The sequence below is a fragment of the Salvia hispanica genome, chromosome 1 (genome assembly GCF_023119035.1).
Source record: "Salvia hispanica cultivar TCC Black 2014 chromosome 1, UniMelb_Shisp_WGS_1.0, whole genome shotgun sequence".
NCBI classification, from domain to species: Eukaryota; Viridiplantae; Streptophyta; class Magnoliopsida; order Lamiales; family Lamiaceae; genus Salvia; species Salvia hispanica.
This window is the reverse complement of record NC_062965.1, coordinates 49,241,285-49,265,087: the sequence shown is the minus strand read 5'-3', so window position 1 is coordinate 49,265,087 and position 23,803 is coordinate 49,241,285. Positions and strand designations below refer to the sequence as shown.

Sequence of the window (23,803 nt, the reverse complement as noted above, 5' to 3'; positions counted from 1 at the left end):
CCTTCACTAGAATCATCATCACTGGAATCATCATATGATTCAATTGTGGTAAAGAATTGCCAATGTTTAGGTGCAATACAAATACACAGTGCTTCCAACTGTGGAAGTTTTTCAACAGCTTTTATTACAGAATCTAACAAGATCCAAGTTTAAGATGTGTTAGATTTCGTGATTTGTTAATCAACACAAGATTATACGAACAAACGAACACAAGTGATATAAATTAGAATGTGTCCAATGTATGTAATTAATTATTCATATTTCATTACGATGGATGTATTATGTTTAAATTTATTTGAAATGTTGTGCATGTAGGGTCCATAGCTCAGTGGTAGAGCAATTGACTGCAGATCAATAGGTCACCGGTTCGAACCCGGTTGGGCCCTTTATTTTTTAATTTTTTTGTTTCCTGTTTAATACGTCCCAATAAATATGAAACATTTAGTTTTCGGCACATGATTTTATGTCATGTTAGTGTGTTATATCGTGGGTTTAATGCTCCTGTTTAATAGTGCTCCTTTTTTATCAAAGGAGAATTAATAATGATTTTCAATTGGCCATTATTTTATAGTACAATTTTCCGATTAATAGTCATTTTCAATTCGCCATCATTTTATACAATTTTCCGATTACTATTTATTTGTGTTGATGTACTTATATTAATGAAGTTTTTGGTAAGATCCAAAGAGTTTGAACCACCCAGGTCATGTTGGTGTCTTCTCTCATAGTTGTTTTCACCACGTCAATAAACAGAAAAAAAAAAATCGAAAATTGGTAATTTTATTTTGTTTAGAAAGAAACAGCAAATAAGTTTCAAAAAATGGTTTCAGTGCTGCATAAATTCCAATAAACCCCACACACAAAACATAGTATTTTATTCCAATAAATTCCTCATTATTCACTTACTACAATTGCAGCCATGGTAATAACATCAAACACACACGACTTCTCCAACAACAACAAAGACATGAACATAAGGAGATCACTGAAGAAATTTATTCTTCACAATTACATCATTCAGTTCTGTACTCCAACGACACCGGGTTCCTCTGCTGCTATTTACATCGGTCGAGGCTAAGAACAATGATGTTCTGATACCGGTCTCGCCAGACATAAATATATCAATCTGTTACATGACAACAAAACTTCACTAATAAGAGTGTCCCTTCGTGCCTTCTTAATTCAAAACGTGGGAAAACGTAAATCCAAATAAGAGTGTTCAGTGCTCGCTACGGCAGAAGCTTCACACATACCCCTAATGGCATTTTCTTCAGAAGCTATTTCTTGAATCCATGGTCCGATTCTTAGACAAAGTGTAAGACAGGTCCCCTATACAGTATGAATCCAAAACCATGCATTCGTATCCGCAGAATCATTCAAAACCAGAACACATTCTAAACTCGGGAGTGGCTGATACCTAGAGGTGGATCCTCGGTTTTTCAACTCTTGTTCTGGGAATCGCCAAGATGGCTATAAGCCCTCCAGTTAATGCAGCGATTGCTCCAACAGCTATGGCTGGGGCGTTGCCGCCACCAAAGAGTTGATCCCATGGACCGGATCCCAGGGACACGACCATCTGTTCTCAAAATTGGAACTAGTGAGTTTCTACAGATAGAGAAGTATCACGTCACATGCACTTCTCATTGTAATTGCCACATGAAAAAATTAAACAGAAACAGATATTCCATAGTCAAAAGCATAGAATGAAACAGTAAAATCACTGAAGAGGAATGGTTTTACACGAAAAAGGAATAACCATTTGTTCAAGAAAACTTACACATAACAGAATCACAATACCCATTTTTTTGTTCTATATGTTTGTTTTTGTATGGTTATCTCTATTAATGTGATTGATCACATTCAACTTCGACCGAAGCCAAAAATTTTAATTATTGAACTACACGAGAGCAGTCTATACCTGTGGGATTACAATTGCCATGTTCAGAACACCCATGGATAACCCTGCAAGATCGAAATCATTTCTCAAAAGTGACATCCAACTAGCAAGATCCAGTCATCTAGATCATGATTTACCAACCTTGACCAAGGCCTAGTGCTTCAATTCGTGTAGATACCAATGCATATGGAACACTATATGTCATCTGCAAATAAATTACACATCAGAAATTAGTATAGCAAATATCTAAGGTTAAAGAAAATTCGGGTCCCAATTTCCACAAGTAAAGCAATAGAAAGAAACTAGATGATGCATATGAGTAGTGTTACTAATCTCAGTATCTCACTAAGTAATTTTTAGAATAATGAGATCAATTGTAAGGCAGATAAGCATTCGCGAACATATTGCAGAAACTTCATAAAGAATATAGTAACTTACTGCCAACGGAGCACCAAGAAATGTAAAAGCTAGTAGGGCAGCTACCACAATACCATCTGGAGGAGGACCACCGTTGAGATCCATATTACTCCTGATAGCACCGATGATAAGCATCGCTACAAATGTAAGAGCCATGAGGACGTTCGAAAGTCCCCATGTGAATCCAGCACCCCATCTCCGGCAAAGCTTTTCCATGAACACAGATGTGAGCCCAAGGACCACTGAGTTCAACATCAAGCCAAGCGAACCCATTCTAACACCCTGGTCGTAATTCTTCCCATCATTAGGCTCCCCACCATATATCTCACGTCCCATCCAATCCGTATCGAAAAGAATAAATGGAAACCACCCGATCCAGGTTAGAGCAGTAACAAGAAGGATGACCCAAACCGTACCAGGTAGATATCTAAATGTTCCAAAGAGTTCCCAGAGTAAAGCTTCACGCTCGTGAGAACCTTCTTGGGCAGAACCATTGAGAGACGTTAAGGGCTGTTCTTGAGCAGCTGTCAGGCTTATGCATGTAGTTACTACAATAAATATAACATCAATAATGAATGCTGCCTTCAGATTAGCACAGCTGACGTTGCAAGCTGAAGTGAGTGTAAAAGGGAATATCTTGAACCAGCCACTGAAGGAACCAGCTGCATATCCAAGTATATTGCCAATAGCCATAAATAGGGAGAAATACGCATTTGCTACTCGAGTTCTCCTGTGATCCTTTCCTATCATGAAATGTAACAAAAGAAAACCATTAATAATTGAAGGGTGTCCTGATTCAGAAAGTACTACTAATTAATGAAAGACGATGCTCACAGAAGAAGTAAAACTTTGTAACGATAAACTGATCTACAAGCAAGACTATCTTTTTGTCCAAAATATATCCATCCTATTACTATGAGTAGCATTTTTTTTATATGAATACTAGCCTTATCCATTAGCCATATGTCAACCAGAGAACCGGCTTTACTCTGAAGTCGGCAGAGCAGTTATCAGTTGTCCATTACAATTCATGGAGTACTGATGCAGAAACTCAAAGAAGAATTGACAACAATCTTTATGCTTTTAGCTAGGATGCTCTGTGCTCATTTCGGCCAACCCAATACATGAGAAGGAAAATGAAGGGTGCACCTAAAGAAAAGGGCAAGAAGCAAACAACTACACCAACATCACAGAACAGCCTTTACGAAAAATATGGCAATCTCACAAGGCATCAAATTCATTCACCAAAACCCAAAACAACAATGCAACTTCAAGCTTCTTACATTTACTTGGCTAGTGAATGATGCGGAAAAGGGCACTAACAATGATCCACAAGAAGCTCATGAAACTCAGAAAGAGCATAAAGCTAGTTTGAGAAAAGCTGAAGAAATGAGACAAAAATTCGAGGCAAATCTAGCTCCCTGGCAAGCTAGGACAAGAGTCAAGGCTGTTGGTGCAATTTCATAACTAGTTGGTACAGTCGATAGTCAAAAGAGGTTCTGTTTCTCAACCATATTTCGATTGCAATCACTCAACAGGTTCCAATTTTGATACGAAATGCTCTTCACCATCTTCAACTAACCTTGTAAGTACATCCCAAATTCATAATACACGGCTTTCATCAACCCGACAGCGACCTATTTTAGTAGTATAACCAAACTTTCAATGTACAAAACCTCAGACCCTTCCCCACAAAAGAAATTAGAAAGTCAATCTTCCATTCCACCCATAACAAGACAAAAAACTCCATCTTCCTCAACTTCACCACCTTTTCTAAAATATCATTGATTGTAATCTTAGATCTTTCCTCTACACTGAATCGACAACAATCCTAAGCAATAAGCTTAATAGTAATACACATAAAAGCAGAGCACATTAAGCAAAAGCAAAGCAACACAGAAAAAAGGGGGATTTTGGATATAGAATCGGAAATTCACCGGTTAGGTCAGCGAGGAGAGCGCGGCAGGGGCCCTGCGTCATATTATTAGCGACGTCGAGAATCCAGAAACCGACGACGAACGCCGCCACCGCCCTAATTTTGATCTCTCCGGTATCGGCGCGATCGCCGAGCCACCAGCCGATGTCGGCGGCGAAGCCGATGACGAGGACGGAGAAGACGATGGAGACGGCGCCGGCGACGATGAAGGGGCGGCGGCGGCCGAAGCGGCTGGCGCAGCGGTCGCTGAGCTGGCCGACGAGCGGCTGCACGAAGAGGCCGGAGATCGGGCCGCAGAGCCAGATGATGCTCGCCCAGGCGTGCGGAATCCCCAGCTCCTGCACGTAGGGCGTCAACAGCGACAGCTGCAGCGCCCACCCGAACTGAATTCCGCACGAGACCGACGCCACGCGGAGCAGGGTCCGGAGTTTCACTCTGGCGGGCCGGGCCGGGGCCGGGCCGCGGAGAAGCGGCGTGTTTTGGCTTGGAGTTGTTGCCCTCGGCGGCGGCGGAGTCGGCATGATTGGTGATGTGTTTTTGTTTTTCGTATTTTTTTGTTGTTGTTGGAGGGAGAAATGGTGGTCCGCCGGCGAGGGCGAGGGCGGTGGACGGTGGTGGAGGGAAGGCGTAAAGAGGGAGTGAAGGTGGCGAGAAAAGGAGTTGAAATTTGATGGGACGAATTTGCCCTTGTGAGTCCTTGGCTTTTGGGAAAAGGTGTAGGGGCTGTTGGGAGATATTATTCCTATCTGATTAGAGAATTTTTAGTGGTTAATTTTATTTTTAATGTGGAAAAATTGTACTACTAGTAAGTGGACTCATCATACTGTATCATGAAACCGATAATATAAAAGTGGAATGCACGTTGCATAAACTTTTTTACTAGTATTTGTTTTGAAGCTCCATATTAGTAGTATTATTCAAAATCGTGGACAAAAATAGAATACAACATAATTATGGAAGGATAGTCTAATCATTTTTTAGTTTTTATTTGATACATTTAAAAGGCTCAAGATCATAGCAGATGAGCAGTGATCCAGCTCAAAATTATAGCAAACATACAAAGGAGAATTATAAAGCTAATAAAAAACAAGAAACCACTAACAAAAGAAGGCCGACAAATCATAGACAAGCACCAAAGCAACCAAGCAACAACACTCCCAAGACGCAGCCAAAGAGAGGAGAAGAAATAGAAAAGTCAAACTCTGAGCTTCATCAAGCATACCTGCTACCTTTAATCTTCATTCCAATCTCAGATATTTCTCATATCTTCTATTGATGAAGTGAGTGAGAGTGCAAACCTTGGACACCAACTCTTAATCTACGAGTGAAACTCAAAATTAAGGGTTAACTAAAAAACTATTAATTGAATGTTTTAACAATTGAAATGGAGTTGCACTTGACTTATTAGAATTAAGTGAGTAAGAGTATAGTCGATAGTACATCTATTTTAAAACGATAGTGGCTTCTAGCGCTCTTTTCTTTCCTTTTTGCATACAAGCCGCCGCAAATTTTACAGCAATCCATTTAATATTTTTTCAGTGGGAAATTTTCTCCAATTACAATACAAACATGAATTCTTTCTTACTAATTTTTTATGAACCCATTCCTAAAAATTGTATGGGATAGAGAAAATACATAAATTTGAAAAAAATGGAGGATCTGATATGGAGTAAAAGATTGTTGGCTAGCTAAGTAGCAATTTTTTTCTTTTCATTCTACTATTATTTTATTCCATAAAATAATACTCCTTCACTACACTAATTAATATCTAATGTGGTTCCGTAATTAACCAGAAAGTCCATTACTTTAGCCATACTCATATTGGTTGTGAGATAATTATGATAACTTAAAACACATTATTGTATTGACGTTGTAGCGTAATACTACTATAAGAAACTAAAATATGGGAACCTAGCAGCTTTAAATTTATATCAGCAATTGCAGCACAGATAAGAATAAAATTGGTAGGGTAGTAATTATGTTGAGAAAGGAAGGGTAATATTTAGGAAAATATTTATATACTGATTGTAACTATTGAATCTGTTGGGTTATAATTTAAAGAGAATAATAAGTCATTATCAAAAGAAAAAGAATAAAAAAAGAAAAATGATTATGACCAAAAGCTAAGCTACTTGTTTTTCACATTGATATAAGTTTATTCGAGCTCGTTTAATAAAGGTGGATGAACATAAATTGGATCAAATTATAATGTGATATCATTCCACTTGTTACTTTTATGTCGATATGAACTAACTGAAAAAAATAAAGAACTATTAATTCGAAGTTCAATTTATAAATTTATGATTAGTGAGTGATGCATGGGGATATTCGTTATTTATTCAGTTTTATATGTTCTTGTGAAATATTTACAAAACTATAAAAATGGTTATATTTAAATGTTCAATTAGTTGCTAGTTTATTGTTTGATTGGCTGGCACTCAATGTACATGTTCACATAATTCATTTGCCTTTTGTAGGGAGCTACCGTCATTCTGTTCACATGGTGTATTTATAAGGTTCATCTCATGTGATTGATCTACAAAGTTTCAAAGTAAGTTCTGTTAGATTTTTTAGACTAATTAAATTACGTTCTTTTGTTTGCTTATCATAATTTTGGTAATTTGTTATTCAAATTTTGGAAGATGCATGAAATATCTAAATCTGATCAAACTTTATAATTAGCGGCAAATTTTCTCAAATCAATATTGCGACTTCTTTAATACTATTTGACATAATGTATTGAGCTTGGGTTGATTTTTTATGAACACAAAAAAGCTCGAATAGTAAATCTATTGATCTCACAATACAACATATTCGAGATAAAGTCCACAATTCAAATAATATTTTCACGTCATATTCAAATATTTAACTTGATACAACTCAGTAATGGCATATCCATGTATCTTCACTTCTTCACAATAGAAAGATTTAATTTATGATCGACATCCAAGTTATATGAGTAATATTTTATATCTCTGAGAATCTGAGATAGAAGTTAAAGAACTACTACTATAAATTCTTGCTACAATGAAATTAAGTACCCAACACCAATATAATGTGGATCTAGCTTGGTTTAAATTGAAATATCCATTGATTAAAATCATTACTCTCAAGTCTAAACAAATTTTAGTGCTCACACATCGCTCTCCACCTTTATAATGAAGGCAATATTAAACATAATTTTATTGTCATCTTATATCTCACTGATTGCAAAAGCAATCATTGTCAAAATATACCTAAATTAAATACACACTCGAACTACTAATTATTTGCCATTTTCCTAAGGATTTCTTAAAATTAAACGTTATTGAAACTTTTCGATAAAAAGCTTTCACATTGTAATCAAGTACTGCTGTAATATTTCATATATATATATGAAGATATATAACAAAGTATAAACGTAATACTATAATACTATAACAATTTATCAAATGATGGAACTAAAATACGTATATTTGATTGCAAAACGACAACTTCCACTCACCTTAATTCATAGTCAAAAAGGTGATGGGTCTTGTTTGGATACTTAAAAGTTAAAATTTATGTTTAATTATCAAAGTTCAAAGGAATCTAATCTGTCGTATACAAACTAAATCATTACACCATCTAAACGGAGTACTAATTAATTAATATTGTACAAAATGAAATAGTAATACTTTTATCATTTCATAACCTAATTATTGTTGGCGCTGCTTTGCTCTTTTTTCTAGAATTAATCATAATTTTGCATCCCCGTTTTTGTGTTTTTATGAAAAAATATCACAATTTACACTATTCTTTAAAACTTCTTAATTTATTCAAATGTTTTATTTATACTCTACTTGACACAATATGAATAAATATGATGATTGGATTTATAGTGAGTCAGTTCGACGATTTTTAGGTGACTATATAGTTTAATTGAGATGGACTTTTGGGGATTAATCATGCATGTTAAATTTTTCGTTATCTACCTAATATTTCGACAAGCTAAGTCACAATATTATATGAGAGCTTATTTTTTTGTGTACCATTTATTTCAAGCTCGACTAATGGATGAATGTCACGCCTCATATTCAAAATATTAACAGGTTTACTATTTTAACACATAGCTCCAAATTAAATTTCAAATATATAAATTCCATTATGTCATTATTTTTTCAATTTCGGGTTTGACAACGCTATAATGAAATGCCCAATTCATAACACAGAACATATCAAATGTTTTTTCAAATGCTGGGAAGAACAAACTACGAACATTGAGAATTACAGAGATTAGGAAAGAAACATGATTGATTAATTATTATACTATATTAGTTGGAGCTTTGGGCTTATAAGATAAAATAGTAAATTTATAAATATTTTAATTGTTTTAGAAAACAAAAGGCTACAGAGTACTGAGTAAAATAAAAGCTTGGAGAATATAATTCAATAGATTCTATAAAATCGCCTTTTGTCGGCCCATTATCTGAAGCCCATAGAAAAACTCAATATTTATACATCAATCCACTAATTCATGGACACTTAGCCCAATTATTTGATGCAATATTTTGAACTTTTTTTATTAACTTGAATATTCTGAATTGAATTCTACTCATTTTCTTCTTTATTTAATTTTACTGCTACTCGACCATTTTAGTATCTGTCCCAAGGGAAAATAAAAAAATAAATAATTTTTTTTGATATGCTCAATTTACATGGGCGGCCCAGGCAGTTGTATAACGTCTTCTTTATGTACCAAAATCATATCGATCTGTGTGAGTTAGCCAAACGGTAGAGAGATAAAGATCTTAGATTCGAGTCTTCCATAGCGTAGCCTTTAAATTTAACATTTATCGCATATTCGTGGCATCTTTGTGATTAATTTGGCATTATTCTTTAACCCATTTCTTACAAAGAGGAACATGGTTTAACAAATTGATTTTTTTAGTACTCTTGGTTTCTTTCAATTTTAATAATAACATACTGTTCTGAATCCACATAGAAAGAGAGAAAACATATTTAAACTTTACAAATTGAAAAACACGCATAATTAATCATATTTACTGTATATCACAAAATTCTGATCGGACAGTGACGGAATATTTCGTCGTGTAAGAATTTGTCGCACTTGAATATTTTCTATTTAAAACACAGTATTCATTATTATCTATATTATCTCAATGATTCACATCAGAATGCCACCATCTCCTTGATTTAAATCCAAGGTGAGGTGATGTTTATAAGTTAATTAGCGATGCTACATTGCTATATCAAGATCCAGATGAGATGATGTTTATAAATTTAGCTACCAAGATAATGTTCAAAACTCATTATAGTAGTAGACAAGATGTTAGATGATTTTTATCATAAATTAGTTATGATCTTTCTAAAGTCCGAATGCTACTCAGAAGTTCGATGCATCGAAGTCTGAAGTAGCATTTGAAGTTCCGACGAGATCATGATGGCGTTTAAAAGTCCGATATAGTAGTTTTTCAATATACTATATGATTAGACTCTATAGCCGTGCCCATCATATTAGGATTATAAATTTTTCAACACTGACACGATGACATATAAAATTAATAGGTCTAGGTCTTAGTCAAGTCTTATTAGATACGTGTTATTATCAAGTTGACCGTTCGATAATTCCGGTTTGAGTTCGGGTAACCTATTAAAATATTATTATTATTTAATGATTTTTTTTTCTAAAAAGTATCTTCAGTTTTATTGTATAAGTTCGTTTAAATCATGTTTAAATCGGGTTTAAAATCTTTTTTTATCTTATAATATTCTATTTTAATCATGTGATATCATTATATCTTGTTTTAATTGTGTATATTAGGTTTTATCGTGTAATATCATATTTTAATTGTATAAATCAGATTTGTACCGTTATCATGTCGTCCATATTAGTATATAGCATCGTTAACAAGTTCGTTTCGTGTACAAATCGTATTTGGATTTAAAGCTAATAGATCGACTTCATATTTGTGTTGAAAATTTCCTTAACAACTCTCCCGATTTTAAATTAATCCCAAAGTCACATGGTCCCATCTCAAGTAACAACCAAAGTAGGGTTGGGGAAAAATACCGAAATGCCGAAATACCGGCCTTATCGTACCGAAAAAATACCGAAAATACCGAATTTTTGGTATACCGTGACTTTCGGTACGGTATGATACCTTACCGAAAGATTCCAGTAAGGTAACGGTATGAATTTTCAAATACCGCGGTATACCGCCCCATACCGAAATTCGGTATATACCATAAATTAAGGTATATACCACAAAAATATAAACACAATTATATATAAAATATATTTTATATATTTTAAAATTATAAAATCTATTGTGAAATATAAATATAATTATGAATAAATTATATTTAATTTATTTTTAAAATTATAAAATATAAATAATATTCTAAAACTCTAATTTTCTATTTTAGTTGACGTTGAAAGTTAGGTATATCTCAAAAGTAAGGTATACCGAAGTTCGGTACGGTATACCGAAAATGAGGTACGGTATCGGTATGGAAATTCTTCATATTGAAAATAAGGTATACCAAAGTCCGGTATACCGAAAACTTTGGTAAGGTAAAGGTATGACTTTTTCGCATGCCGTATTTAAGGTAAGGTATACGGTATGGTGGTTTCGGTAAGGTATACCGTACCTACCCACCCCTAAACCAAAGTACTAATTAAGTAATGTCCATTTCATTTGTTAGTAAATGTTTCACAAGTACATTTCTAGATTTAAATGATGTTCTTCTATTTTGGTTATGGTGATGGCATCAAGTTCAGAAAATGAGAAGCGCAATGACGAATTTAGCCCTAACACTTGCCTAGTGTTCAAATGCCATACACGAGAGAGATGAAGTAACCAACCAACCGACGTCAAATAAACAAAAGCAGTAACTAACGCATGCTTTCAGAAAAAAAAAACAAAAAAAATAAATACAAACAAACAAACAAGGCGCCGTTGCTCCTCATCACACTCCACTGTTTTCAATTCTCGCTTCATCTTCTCTCTCCGGTATCTCTCTCATTCGCACACCATTTGTATGTGTATTCTACGCTTTCCGTTTTCAATTTTGATTTTATGCGATCCAGTTATGATTTCTAAGTAGTGATGCGGTTTTGCTTTGTGCGAGTAGAATTTTGAGGTTCGTTTGCAGATTTGAAGCGTGATTGAACTTTTCTATGGATCGGCGTAGCTAATCTGATACATATGTGTGCTTTGATCGGAAATATTCCGCGTTTGTATGTGAAGTTAGAGCAGGGAGAAGCATGGTAGTGACTTGCATTGTTTGAGCTCACGACGAAATCATGAGATTTGTGGTTAATCATGAGATTTGTAGATGGAATGTTAGGAAAAGTATATGGAAGGAATATATGCAGAGTAGATGCTATTCTCAATGATATTTTCATATTCCAAATCTCTATTATGTGGACAGAACTCTCTGCTAATGTCTGAGAATCTCAGTTTGCTCTTGAAAGTTTCAAATTGGATGTAACTTGCTAAGATAGCATCTTTCAACTTCGTCGATTCTGTTATGCTGTGGTGACTACTAGTTTGTAAGGATTATGCCATTTCTTCAGTTAAAGCTACATAAAGTCTCTATAGATGGTTTGCCAAATATGACTTTGATGAAGTCATTGCTCTTGAAATTTGGTTATTCATTCATCTGAAATTGTTTTTAATTTAGAGTCCTAATCTGATGGATGAAAATTGCTTAAGAGTCCTAATTTTGACTTTTAAGCAATGCACTATAAGGTGGTTTAATGTATAGTGTCCAAGTAAGAGAAGAAGAATAGTTGTTACTTGAATTAGTCAAGGTCAAGGAGGCTCAAGCCATACCATTTGGATATTAATCTTTTCAGGAAACCAGAGGATAGATTTATTGTGAAAAGTGATACAGAATCTTTTTAGTTTCTTCAAGCATATTTTTATCATTATGTAATATGTAGTATGTATATAATTTCTTAATCATTGTAGATATGGATGCTGTAAGAGGCCAAGGCATGTATCCTTTGCACCGTTGCAAGACTATCCATTTGGTCGGTGATTCATTTTTCTTGCTGTTTTCATTAAGATAAATTCTGAACTTTAGAGACTACAGAGTCATAATTTGGATTCACTCCATATTTTTACATGTAGGTGAGACATGCCCAAGGTTTCCACAATGTGTGCGGAGAAAAGGACCACAGTGCATACATGTCCCCAGAGTTTTTTGATGCAGCACTTACCCCTCTTGGCTGGCAACAGGTCATAAATAGATGGCATATCATGTTAATTGTGTGTTATATCTGAATTTGGAATAGGTTCCTTTTTATGTTCATGCTTTTTAAACCATGTCCATCTGAGGAAACTTTCATCCTTGTAACTGTAAGTGGAAAGGTCTTGGCAATATTTTTTGATATGTTTTCTTTTGTTATCAAAAGAAAGGCAACCAAAATGACTTTTTCATACCCATTGTACAGGTGGACAATCTGCAGAAGCATGTTCATTCCAAAGGTATTTCAAGGAAGATTGATTTAGTAGTTGTTTCCCCTTTATTAAGGTGAGTGTGCTGAAGTTCTGCTTCTTCTCCAGTCTCTTATACTTTATACTAATATGAAACTTTCGTCAAAGACTTTGTTGTTGAATATATGCGTTCTAGAATTGTAGTATAACTCTAGTGAGTAGCTTTCGTATTCGGGAAAGAATTTTAAGTAGTTTCTTTTGATCAGGTCTTCACTAATAACTTAACTGATCAAAAAATTGAAAGGAGAAAATTGTATCAGTGGAGAAAGTGGTTTGTTCCAGAAGTACACTATACATGTCATTTATCTTGATCGTGGTTATAAAAAATTATTTTTCTTCTATATAAAATAAATAAGACCTTTGAGTGGTTATAGTTAAGAACCAGTAGAGTATTAAGTGTTGATCTTTATTTACAGCATCTGCATTATCACTGACATTGCAAGTTGATTGCAGGACTATGCAAACTGCTGTTGGGGTTTTTGGTGGAGGAGGTTTTGATAATGGCATCAAAGCAGCTCCTCTGATGACGGAAAATGCTGGGGAAAGTGATCGTCCAGCAATTTCAAGTCTCAATGCCCCACCATTTGTGGCAATGGAACTTTGTCGAGAGCGCTTGGTATGCAATGATTCACTTAATTGTTTGAAGTCTCAGAGATATTTAATGATGCTCTGGTCTTATTTTATGGAGTATCTTTCTTGCTATCTAGTGTGACGTTCATAACTGCAACTCCTGCCAGTACAAGTATTACTATTTGGTAAATAAGTGTATTATCTTATTGCATATCATGCGACACTATGTATATGATTATGTCACATATGATACTTAAAAAGGAGTACAGTTGGCTTTCTTCATGCGTTCAAATACTTGAGAAGCAATAGAAAAAGGCCTTTTTATACGAAAAAGGATGAAAAATTACATATTTTCATTTGTCTTTCTGAAGTACCAGTAGTATATTTGAAGTATAATGAAAGTCTTGAGCTGCACATAGAGATTTACTGAGAAAAGATGGATAGTTCTCCCCACATTTCATCTTATATTGATGAGTGCTAGAAGATTTCTTACTCTTTAACTAATCTAGTGCACATTTTAGTGCAGACATTGTCTTCCTCACTTACAATTGTGGTTTGGCATATATTAAACGTTTGAACACTAAATTTTTTCTAACCAATCGATGATATCTGGCCAAGATTCTGGGAGTAAAAGTATGAAGAACTGGACTTAAATGTCAGAATTCTGGTTAAAACATCATGGATACTGGTATCTATTTATTATTACTACTAGTTTTTATACTGGTCGTTAAGAAGTCTGTATCCTTGGTAATTTTTTGAAATGAAAGTAAAGGAAACAGAGCCGTTCTCTGGTTCATGACGAACACACCACATTAATCTTTCCGTTTGTATTGAACTGATGCAGGGAGTTAACTGGTGTGACAAGAGAAAGAACATAACTGAGTATAAGCTTCTCTTTCCTGCTATTGATTTTTCACTGGCAAGTAAATTGTCCTTGTCTTCTTTCTTCTTCATCAAATGAGCCAGAGAAGAGTTAATTCATGTCACTTATATGTATAACTTCTGATTATATTCAGATAGATACTGATGAGGACACTCTCTGGACTGTAGATGTTCGAGAATCTAATGAAGAATTGGCTGAGAGAGGCCAGAAATTCTTGAACTGGTAAACTTTTTGATTCTCAATCAAGCTTCCAGGACTAGTTAATTAAGTTTCTAAAAGAATGAGAAACGATATATGACTAATTCTCGAATGTGATGCAGGTTGTGGACGCGGGAGGAGTCTGAGATAGCTATTGTTACTCACAGTGCATTCTTAATTCATACCCTTTCTGCATATGGAGATGACTGCCAGCCTCCTGTGAAGGAAGAGATCTGCAGACCGTAAGTCTTTCTTTTTCGTTATTTTGTTTCTTAATCAATGCGTATCTTCTGGTAACTGGCATTGAATATCCATGTCCAATATTCAATTATGGGGTGTCCAATCATAAAATCACATATTAATATCAGATAAAGCTTAATGTAGGAAGTTATGTTGCATTGTCTTTTGCCAGCCTCTTGTTATGTTGTTTCAATATGCATCAAAAGTTGAAGTTTGATATGCAATTGATCAAAGAAGACAAAACTGATTTACTTGTGCAGATTCAACAATTGCGAACTTCGATCAATGGTGTTTGTGGATAGAAGGTATTAGTAAGTACACAAGATTAACATAACTGCAATATGGATTTCTTCTTCCCTGTGGTTTAATATCTCACTCTTATTTTCTGGTTGCAGTATGGCCGCGTCAAGTTCCCCGAAAACTAATTTCCCAGGAAAAATACCAGACGGGACAGATGCTCCTAGCGAAGACAACGTTGAGAAAAACTGATGGCTGCATGGTTGTGAATTTTCCTGAACTAGCTTAAGTTATTGGGGATTCTAGCAGAGGAAGTGTAGTTGTGATTTATTTAAGTAGCTCAAGTTATTTAAACTCTACCACCACTCTTTCTTTTATGAATTAGACAAACTTCAGCAGAAAATCACTATTTTGTACGTGCATATAAGCTAAATAGTCGATTTTGTCTCATCGTCAAATGTACCTTGTAACAATTTATCTATCTATTTAAGGATTGTGACAACAAAACTACAATTAAGGTATTGGCATTCTATGTTCAACATCAACTTCGTGAGCATGAATCGAGCCATATCGAGAACGATGCCGATCGTCTGACCACCGTAGACCGGGATGGAGCGGCGGTTTTCTCGCAGAAAATTTGGTTTCTGATTCCATTCTTGAGAGAGATGGTGCATGGCTATGTATTTATAGAGAGAGGAGTTGTAGGGCTTTCCAAAGTTAAACCACTTTCAATAAGGCATTAATCATTTCATAAGTTAATTGTTATTGGTGTTGCTTTGCTTTTTTTTCTAGAATTAATCATGATTTTGCATTTCTGTTTTTTTTTTTTTAATCACAATTTACATTATTCTTTAAAACTTCTTAATTTAATGAAAAGTTTTATTTAGATTCTACTGGACATTAAATGATGATTGAATTTATAGTGAGTCAGTTCGTCGATTTTTTAGTTTAATTGAGATGGACTTTTTGGGGATTAATCATGCATGTTTTATATTTTTCGTTATCTACCTTACAATGATAAGCTTATAACTCCCAATATACTATCGCTCCATTATGTCAAATGCGACATAAATTGACACAAATATGAGAGCAATTGACTGACTATAAAGACAATTTATTTTTATTGTCTACCATTTATTATAAGCTCGACTAAGGGATGAATGTATACATGTCTTAATTTTACTCACTAATAGCCTCATTAATAGACTTACTTATTTATTTTGATGAGATAAAATAGTGTAATTTATAAATATTTTACTAGTAAATAAAAGGCTATAGTGTGTAAAATAAAAGCTATGAGCCTATAATGGTGTAGCCCATTAAATGAAAGCCCATTGGAAAATTATCAATATTTAATACATAGTCCTAAGTCCACTAGTTCATAGACACTTTAATTATGTGATTCAATAAATTTGAAATATTTGGTAACTTGATATTCTGAACTGTATTCATCTTCTTCTTAGTATTTTAATTTTATTGTTCATCGACCATTATAGCATATGTCCCATATAAAATAAATAAACATTTTTTTATATGCTCAACTAATATGGGCCCATGCAGTTGTAAAACGTCTTATTGATGCATGGAACCTTATCGAATATTCGCGGAATCTTGTATTAATTTGACATTATTCTTTAATCCACTACCTGCAAAGAGGAACATCGTTTAAGTTTGAACAAACGATTTTGTAATCATTCTTTGTTTCTATCAAGTTTTAACAATTATACAGTTCCCAATCCAAATAGAAAGAGAAGAAAATATTTAAACTTCACAAATTGAAAAACAAGCATAATCATCATAGCTAGTACTTTAGTCTTTATACCACAAAATTCTGCCCGGACAATGACGAAATATTATGTCGTTCTTTCCAAATGACAGATCACTTAACTAAAGTATTTAAAAATATTGATTATCTATATTATCTCAATATTTCACATCAAAATGTCAGTATCCCACCATATTAAAGTAATGTTGGTCTGTTACGACCTAAATGAGATAATGCTTATATATTAGATGTTGTTTGTCAAGCTTAAAATGAAATTATATATGCTCGTTGCTTAAATATTACTCCCTTGTGAGATAACATGGAATTTTATGAGGTTTTGTTTTATGTCTTAAATAAAGAGAGAAAATATAATTTTTATATTCATGTGAGAGAAAACTTTTTTCAGAAAAGAAAATATGACATCTTTTGTGAAACAAACTAAAAAGAAAGTATGACATCTTTTATGGGACGAATGAAGTATTTCAAACTCTAAACAAGATAATGTTCATAATACTAACTCTAGTTGTGTGTGTATATATGCATAATATACACACACATTTGGGGAACTATTTATTGGTAAGGTCCCATCTCAAGTAGTAACTACAAAAGCAATGTCCTTTTCATTTGTTGGTAAAAATGTTTCACAAATATATTTCTATATTTTAAGGATCTGTTTGATAAGTTGGTAATGCCTAGATACGTATATTTATACAACTATTTCCAAGTGTTTGGTATTATAGTTAATCTATCATGTAAGCCTGTGTTATGAGATTCCCTAATCATGCCATACTAAAGTGGCAACTAATAAAATTTTGACATGTGGAAACTTATAAACTCTCACTTCCCTCTACATTCCAACTAGATGCATAAATTATGGAAATACATTTATTATTTCTAAAGAAAAAGGTATTATTGTAAATTATGGAAACTACGCCAATTTGAAAAATCATATATACTCATAAAATATATAGATATACACGCACACAATTGATAATAAAATGAATAATCGTCTAAAAAGTCAAGTGAGTGTTAAAATAATATTGCACCCCATTTAAGATTTGAAGAATTCTTTTTGGATACATATATGCAAAAATCTACACAATTCAAAAGTAATAATTAAATTTTATTAGCATTGAATGCCAAAAATTAAATCGTCTATATGAATAATTATATAATGTAATTCTTTATTTATTTATTTTAGTATTGCACATTAACTATATAAATGAAAATTTGTTAGGTTAAGATATACAAATAGTTAATAATAATAATAAGATGACCTAAATTTCACTACTTTAAATCATAATAATGTATCATGTCAAAACTTCATAAATTTTTATGATAAAAATATGGAGTACTATAATAGATGATTGTTGCAGGAAATAGTCATTTATTTAAAATTATTATGAAAATGTAAATATATGAATATATATGCTGTATCAATTAAATTAAAATTCTGAAAATATGGAGCTCCTCAAGCGTTATATATAGTCCATCTATCATAATGTGCAAACAAATTTATTATAATATCATAGTTTACTTTTATAGTTTATATAGTTGAAAGTGATATATTAAATGTTTTCACATGTCAAAATTTTATTAGTAAGACATACCATGTCATATTGCCACTTTGGTATGACATGACTAGGAAATTTTTTCTATTATTCTTTATGGCCCATCCAAATTCTCTCAAATTTGGTCGGATAGCATTTCCGCCTCATTTTTTATCTAATAAAAAAACTCTCATCTGAACTTTATCATATTATGAAGTATGCATTTCTTACTTTACTTTAGGCAAATCTTCTTATATCTCACGTTTCTTATCATTTCTATTTTGGTCATGGTGATGGTATATAGCTCAAAATGGCTAAATAAATCTCGTGATCAAATGCCACACATCAAAGAGAGATGAGAGAGAGAGAGAGAGGAAGTAACCAACCGACGTCGAATAAACAAAAGCAGAAACTGACGCATGCTTTCAGAAAAATGATAAAAATAAATAAATACAAACAAACAAACAAGGCGCCGTTGCTCTTCTTCATCACACTCCACTGTTTTCAATTCTCGCTTCATCTTCTCTCTCTGGTATCTCTCTCTCATTCGCACACCATGTGTTTGCTGTATGTGTATGCTTTGCGTTTCCAATTTTGAATTTTTTGTGATTCAGTTATAATTTCAAGTAGTTGCCAGTTTTTCGCGGGATGCAGTTTTACTTTGTGCGACTAGAATTTTGTGGTTCGTTTGCAGATTTGAAGCGTGTTATGTACGGATCGAGATAGCTAATCTGCTACATATTTGATCGGAAATGTTCCGCGCTTGTATCATTGTATATTTGTGAGCAGGAAGAAGCATGAGAGTGACTAGCATTATTTGAGCTGACGATGGAATTATGAGATTTGTGGTTAAGCTTATGTGATTCTTCCGTAGATGGAAGTTAGGAAAATGTTGGTATGCAGGGGATAAACCTTGAATTGTTAAGGAAATTCTCAATTAATTTTTTACATATTTCAGATCTCTGTTTATATTGTCTAGTCATTTTCTGTGGACAGAACTCTCTTCTAAATTTCTAATATCCGAGATATCTCGGTTTGCTCTTGATAGTTGCAATTGGATGTAACTTGCTAAGATAGTTTCTTTCAACTTAGTCAACTTAGTTGAAATTTGGTTATTCATTCATCTGAAATTGCTTTGAATTTATAGTATAATAATCTGATGGATGAAAGTTTGCTCATATGAGGAGGTTGCTTTAAATCTGTTGTCATTGATGCTTAAGCAGGCATGTAAGGTGCTCTAATGAATTGTGTCTAAGTAAGAGAAGAAGAATAGTTGTTACTTGAACTAAAGTTAGTCATGGAGGCTCAAACCATACCATTTTGATATTGATCTTTTCAGAGAATCCAGAGGATAGATTAATTGTGAAAAGTAATATCCTATGTTTCTTCAAGCATATTTTTGTCATTATGTATATAATTTCTTCATCGTTGTAGATATGGATGCTGTAGGAGGCCAAGGCATGTATCCTTTGCACCGTTGCAAGACTATCCACTTGGTCGGTGATTCCTTTCTCTTGCTGTTTTCGTTAAGATAAATTCTGAACTTTAGAGACTAGAGAATTATAATTTGGATTCACTCCATATTCTTACATGTAGGTGAGACATGCCCAAGGTTTCCACAATGTGGCTGGAGAAAAGGACCACAGTGCATACATGTCCCCAGAGCTTTTTGATGCAGCACTTACCCCTCTTGGATGGCAACAGGTAATAATTGATGGCATATCATATTAATTGTGTGCTTAGTAGGAAAATTAGAAAGGATATGTTTGTAATGAGAACCTGTGTACTTTTGTGTTAAGTTTTTAACCGTCTCCATCGAAGGAATTTTCATACTAAGTGCAAAGCTCTTGGCATACGTTTTCTTTTCTTTAAAAAAAGAAGCAACGGACTTTTTTCACACACACATCATACAGGTAGACAATCTGCGGAAGCATGTCCATTCCAAAGGTATTTCAAAGAAGATTGAATTAGTAGTTGTTTCCCCTCTATTAAGGTGAGTGTGCTGAAGTTATGATTCTTCTCCGGTCTCTTATACTTTATACTAATATGAAACTTTCGTCAGATACTTTGTTGCTGAATATATGGGTCCTAGAATTGTATAACTCTAGCGAGTAGCTTTCGTATTCTGGAAGGCATTTTGATTAGTTTCTTTTGTTCAACGGTTATTAGTTATGAACCAGTAGAGTAGTAAGTGTTGATCTTTATGTACATCATCTGAATAATCACTGACATTGCAAGTTGATTGCAGGACAATGCAAACTGCTGTTGGGGTTTTTGGTGGCGGAGGTTTTGATGATGGAATCAATGCCGATCCTCTAATGACAGAAAATGCTGGGGAGAGCGATCGTTCAGCAATTTCAAGTCTAAATGCCCCGCCATTTGTGGCAATGGAACTTTGTCGAGAGCATTGGGTATGCGGTAACTTACTAAAAGTGTTTGAAGTCTCAGATATATTTAATAATAATCTGGTCTCATTTTATTCTTCTTGCTATCTTGTGTGACGTTTATAACTGCAACTCCAGCCAGTGCAAGTATTATTTGGTTTTTAAGTGTTTCTTCTCGTATTGCATATCACGGGACACATTGTATATGATTCTGTTATACAGGATACTTAAAAGGGAGTACAGTTGGCTTTCTTCATGCATTCAAGTACTTGAGAAGCAATAGAAGTGTTTTGTTTTTAAATTATTTGAAGTGATTTTCTATCTTGTGACAAAGTTTTGCATCACTCTGCTCTGAGATTTATGGAAAAAGGGCCTTTCTATAGGAAAAAGGATGAAAAATTACATATTTTCATTAGTCTTTCTGAAGTACGGGTATTTTAAGTATAAAGAAAATCTTGAACTGCACATAGAGATTTGTTGAGAAAAAATGGATAGTTCTCCCCACATTTCATCTTGTGGCGATGGGTGGTAGAAGATTTTTTCTCTCCTTATTAATCTAGTGCACTATTTAGTGCAGCCATTGTCTTCCTCACTTATCATCCTACTTTAGCATACATTGAACATTTGAAAAACTAAATTTTCTATCCTATCCAAGATATGTGACCAAGATTCTGGGAGTGAAAGTATGTAGAACTGGACTTAAATGTAAGATTTCTGGTTAAAACATCACGTAAACTGGTATATACTTATCATATAGTTTTATGCTGGTGGTTAAGAAGCCTGTATCCTTGGCACATTTATTGAAATGCAAGTGAAGTTAACCGCCATTCTCTGGTTCATGACGAACACACCACATTAATCTTTCCGTTTGTATTGAACTGATGCAGGGAGTTCACTGGTGTGACAAGAGAAAGAACATAACTGAGTATAAGCCTCTCTTTCCTGCTATTGATTTTTCACTGGCAAGTAAATTGTCCGGTCTTCTTTCTTCTTCATCAAATGAGCCAGAAAAAGAGTTAAATTATCCCATGTTTTCATATATATCATCATGTCACTTATTGTATACCTTCTGATTATCTTCAGATAGAAACTGATGAGGACACTCTCTGGACTGTAGATGTTCGAGAAACTAATGAAGAAGTAGCTGAAAGAGGCCAGAAGTTCTTGAACTGGTAAACTTTTTGATTCTCAATCAAGTTTCCAGGACTAGTTTATTAAGTTTATAAAAGAATGAGAAACGATATATGACTAATTCTCGAACATGATGCAGGTTGTGGACGCGGGAGGAGTCTGAGATAGCTATTGTTACTCACAGTGGATTCTTACTTCATACCCTTACTGCATATGGAGATGACTGCCAGCCTCCTGTGAAGGAAGAGATCTGCAGACCGTAAGTCTTTCTTTTTTCGTTATTCTGTTTCCTAATCAATGCACATCATCTGATAACTGGGGTGTCCAATCATAAATTCACATATTAATATCAAATAAAGCTAATGTAGGATGTTATGTTGCATTGTCTTTTGCCAACCTCTTGTTATGTTGATTCATTATGCATTACAAGTTGAAGTTTGATATGAAACTTATCAAAGAAGACAAAACTGATTTACTTGTGCAGATTCAACAATTGTGAACTTCGATCAATGGTGTTTGTGGATAGAAGGTATTATTAAGTACACAAGATTAACATACCTATTTCTTCTTCCCTACGGTTTAATATTCTCACTCTCATTTTACTGTTGCAGTATGGCTGCATCAAGTTCCTCGAAAACTAATTTCCCAGGAAAAATACCAGACGGGACAGATGCTCCTAGCGAAGACAACGTTGGGAAAAACTGATGGCTGCTTTGGATTGACAAGAAATTTGGTTGTGAATTTTCCTGAACATGGTTAAGTTATTGGGGATTTTTTTCAGTAGGAATTCAAATTTAAGTAGCTCAAGTTATTTAAACTCTACCACCACTATTTATGATTAGACAAAACTTCAGCAGAAAATCACTATTTAATTTGCACGTGCATATCAATGATATCATTACAAGCTAAATAGTCGATTTTGTCTCATCGTTTGATAATTGGCAAAGACAAGATGTACTCAGGTATACAATTTATCTATCTATTTAAGGCTGGTGACAACAAATATACAATTAAGGCCATGGCATTCTATGATCAACATCTACTAATCTTTAGTTTCTTCAACACTACAGCATCAGCATCATCATCATCATCACCCGTCATCGGGCCATGATCAACGCAAACGTGTGGTCTTTTGCGTTTCTTCTTGGAGGGTGCAGCATTAATCCGCTTCGGGCCAAAAATGGGTCGCAGTCTCTCGCGCTTCTTCTTGGAGGGTGTAGTTGTCTCCTGAAGCCTAGTTTTAACCAATCGAACGAGATCATCGCTAAAATCATACGTCCACCACGCCTTCTTGACTTTACAGACAGACTGAACCATCAGTGCGAAGATTTTAGAAGCGGCATAGGTGAAATAGTAAGGAGATTTAGTCCCCTTTGGTAGTAAAGATGAATCATATCGGTCTCGTTTATCGGATGGCGTGGAACGAAACTTGGTGAGCACGAACCGAGCCATATCGATAACGCACTCATGGTCGTAGGAACACTCTTTCGGCAGCTTGTGCTCAATCTTGACAACCGTTACAAACGCCTTAGCTATGGATTTTACGTGTTGAGCCTCGTGGCGGAGTTGATCGGCGATCCAATGCCGATCGTCTGACCACCGTGGACCGGGACGCAGCGGCGGTTTTCTCGCAGAGAATTTGATTTCCGATTCCATTCTCGAGAGATGATGGCATGGCATGGTATGGCTATTATTTATAGAGAGAGGAGTTGTAGGGCTTTCCAAAGTTAAACCACTTTCAATAAGGCAATAAATTATCGACATATTTTCCTTATATAAATTAAAATTTTGGGTGTTATGGAAAGAGAAGTTGGATCGCTTTGACATAAGCCAATACTGATTTCATATAAAATTTGGAGAGAGAGAGAATCCGGGAGTATGATTTTATAAATGGTGAGAGGGATTTGATTTTATTTGATTTTGAATTAATTTGTTTGATAATTACACTATCTATTTTTCTTAATTCAAATCTATATCTATTCTATTTCATCGCATTATCTAATAATTTTTAGATTTTTATTCTTGTAAAATGTAATTATAATAATATATGTCTGCATTATTTATTTGTTCATATATATAAGTCGTGTTCAGAAATTCAAATGAATTTAA

General features: G+C 34.3%; 3 protein-coding genes and 1 non-coding gene across 12 annotated transcripts; 3 read left to right on the top strand and 1 right to left on the bottom strand.

Moving 5' to 3' along the window:
• The first annotated feature begins 314 nt into the window (after positions 1-314).
• TRNAC-GCA lies at positions 315-386 on the top strand. The gene has a single exon. It is a non-coding gene; the product is annotated as a tRNA-Cys (tRNA).
• Positions 387-841: 455 nt separating this feature from the next.
• LOC125201531 (sucrose transport protein SUC4) lies at positions 842-5,019 on the bottom strand. 4 transcript variants are annotated; one of them, XR_007172930.1, is made up of 7 exons: positions 4,252-5,019; positions 2,336-3,057; positions 2,039-2,102; positions 1,919-1,962; positions 1,418-1,576; positions 1,254-1,329; positions 842-1,126 (listed from the first exon to the last, which is right to left on the bottom strand). XR_007172930.1 is itself a non-coding variant. In XM_048099686.1 (6 exons), the coding sequence occupies exons 1-5, from the start codon at positions 4,769-4,771 to the stop codon at positions 1,418-1,420; spliced, it is 1,509 nt and encodes a 502-aa protein (XP_047955643.1). In that variant the 5' UTR covers positions 4,772-5,019; the 3' UTR covers positions 842-1,329. The 4 variants fall into 4 exon arrangements, 2 of the variants coding, with proteins under 2 accessions (XP_047955643.1, XP_047955644.1); XR_007172929.1 differs by having other exon boundaries at positions 1,254-1,576; XM_048099686.1 differs by having other exon boundaries at positions 842-1,329.
• A 6,093-nt stretch (positions 5,020-11,112) lies between these two features.
• Positions 11,113-15,381, top strand: LOC125201793 (phosphoglycerate mutase-like protein 1). Of its 4 annotated transcripts, none has more exons than XM_048100046.1 (10): positions 11,113-11,245; positions 12,209-12,270; positions 12,371-12,478; positions 12,694-12,773; positions 13,190-13,352; positions 14,151-14,225; positions 14,323-14,411; positions 14,510-14,629; positions 14,888-14,932; positions 15,023-15,381. In XM_048100046.1, exons 2-10 carry the CDS (start codon positions 12,211-12,213, stop codon positions 15,114-15,116), a joined length of 834 nt encoding a protein of 277 aa, XP_047956003.1. In that variant the 5' UTR covers positions 11,113-11,245; positions 12,209-12,210; the 3' UTR covers positions 15,117-15,381. The 4 variants fall into 4 exon arrangements, with proteins under 4 accessions (XP_047956003.1, XP_047956005.1, XP_047956006.1 ...); XM_048100048.1 differs by having other exon boundaries at positions 11,113-11,271; XM_048100049.1 differs by lacking the exon at positions 11,113-11,245 and adding an exon at positions 11,304-11,375.
• Positions 15,382-18,594: 3,213 nt separating this feature from the next.
• On the top strand, positions 18,595-22,604 carry LOC125212591 (phosphoglycerate mutase-like protein 1). Of its 3 annotated transcripts, none has more exons than XM_048112812.1 (10): positions 18,595-18,711; positions 19,614-19,675; positions 19,776-19,883; positions 20,093-20,172; positions 20,428-20,590; positions 21,451-21,525; positions 21,647-21,735; positions 21,834-21,953; positions 22,179-22,223; positions 22,306-22,604. In XM_048112812.1, exons 2-10 carry the CDS (start codon positions 19,616-19,618, stop codon positions 22,397-22,399), a joined length of 834 nt encoding a protein of 277 aa, XP_047968769.1. In that variant the 5' UTR covers positions 18,595-18,711; positions 19,614-19,615; the 3' UTR covers positions 22,400-22,604. The 3 variants fall into 3 exon arrangements, with proteins under 3 accessions (XP_047968769.1, XP_047968773.1, XP_047968760.1); XM_048112803.1 differs by lacking the exon at positions 18,595-18,711 and adding an exon at positions 18,813-18,861; XM_048112816.1 differs by lacking the exon at positions 20,093-20,172 and having other exon boundaries at positions 18,615-18,711.
• Positions 22,605-23,803: the final 1,199 nt, after the last annotated feature.

Bases quoted from the DNA above. Each gene is read 5' to 3' on its own strand.
- LOC125201531 (XM_048099686.1), bottom strand. From the start codon at position 4,771: ATGCCGACTCCGCCGCCGCCGAGGGCAACAACTCCAAGCCAAAACACG. The intron at 2,103-2,335 runs GTAAGTTACTAT...ATTTATTTGCAG, and splicing joins TTCTTGGTGCTCCGTTGGCA to ATGACATATAGTGTTCCATA. The intron at 1,577-1,918 runs GTATAGACTGCT...TTTTGAGAACAG, and splicing joins TGGCAATTGTAATCCCACAG to ATGGTCGTGTCCCTGGGATC.
- LOC125201793 (XM_048100046.1), top strand. From the start codon at position 12,211: ATGGATGCTGTAAGAGGCCAAGGCATGTATCCTTTGCACCGTTGCAAG. The intron at 14,226-14,322 runs GCAAGTAAATTG...GATTATATTCAG, and splicing joins CTGCTATTGATTTTTCACTG to ATAGATACTGATGAGGACAC. The intron at 14,630-14,887 runs GTAAGTCTTTCT...TTACTTGTGCAG, and splicing joins AAGGAAGAGATCTGCAGACC to ATTCAACAATTGCGAACTTC.
- LOC125212591 (XM_048112803.1), top strand. From the start codon at position 18,828: ATGCAGTTTTACTTTGTGCGACTAGAATTTTGTG. The intron at 20,173-20,427 runs GTGAGTGTGCTG...AGTTGATTGCAG, and splicing joins GTTGTTTCCCCTCTATTAAG to GACAATGCAAACTGCTGTTG. The intron at 20,591-21,450 runs GTATGCGGTAAC...GAACTGATGCAG, and splicing joins AACTTTGTCGAGAGCATTGG to GGAGTTCACTGGTGTGACAA.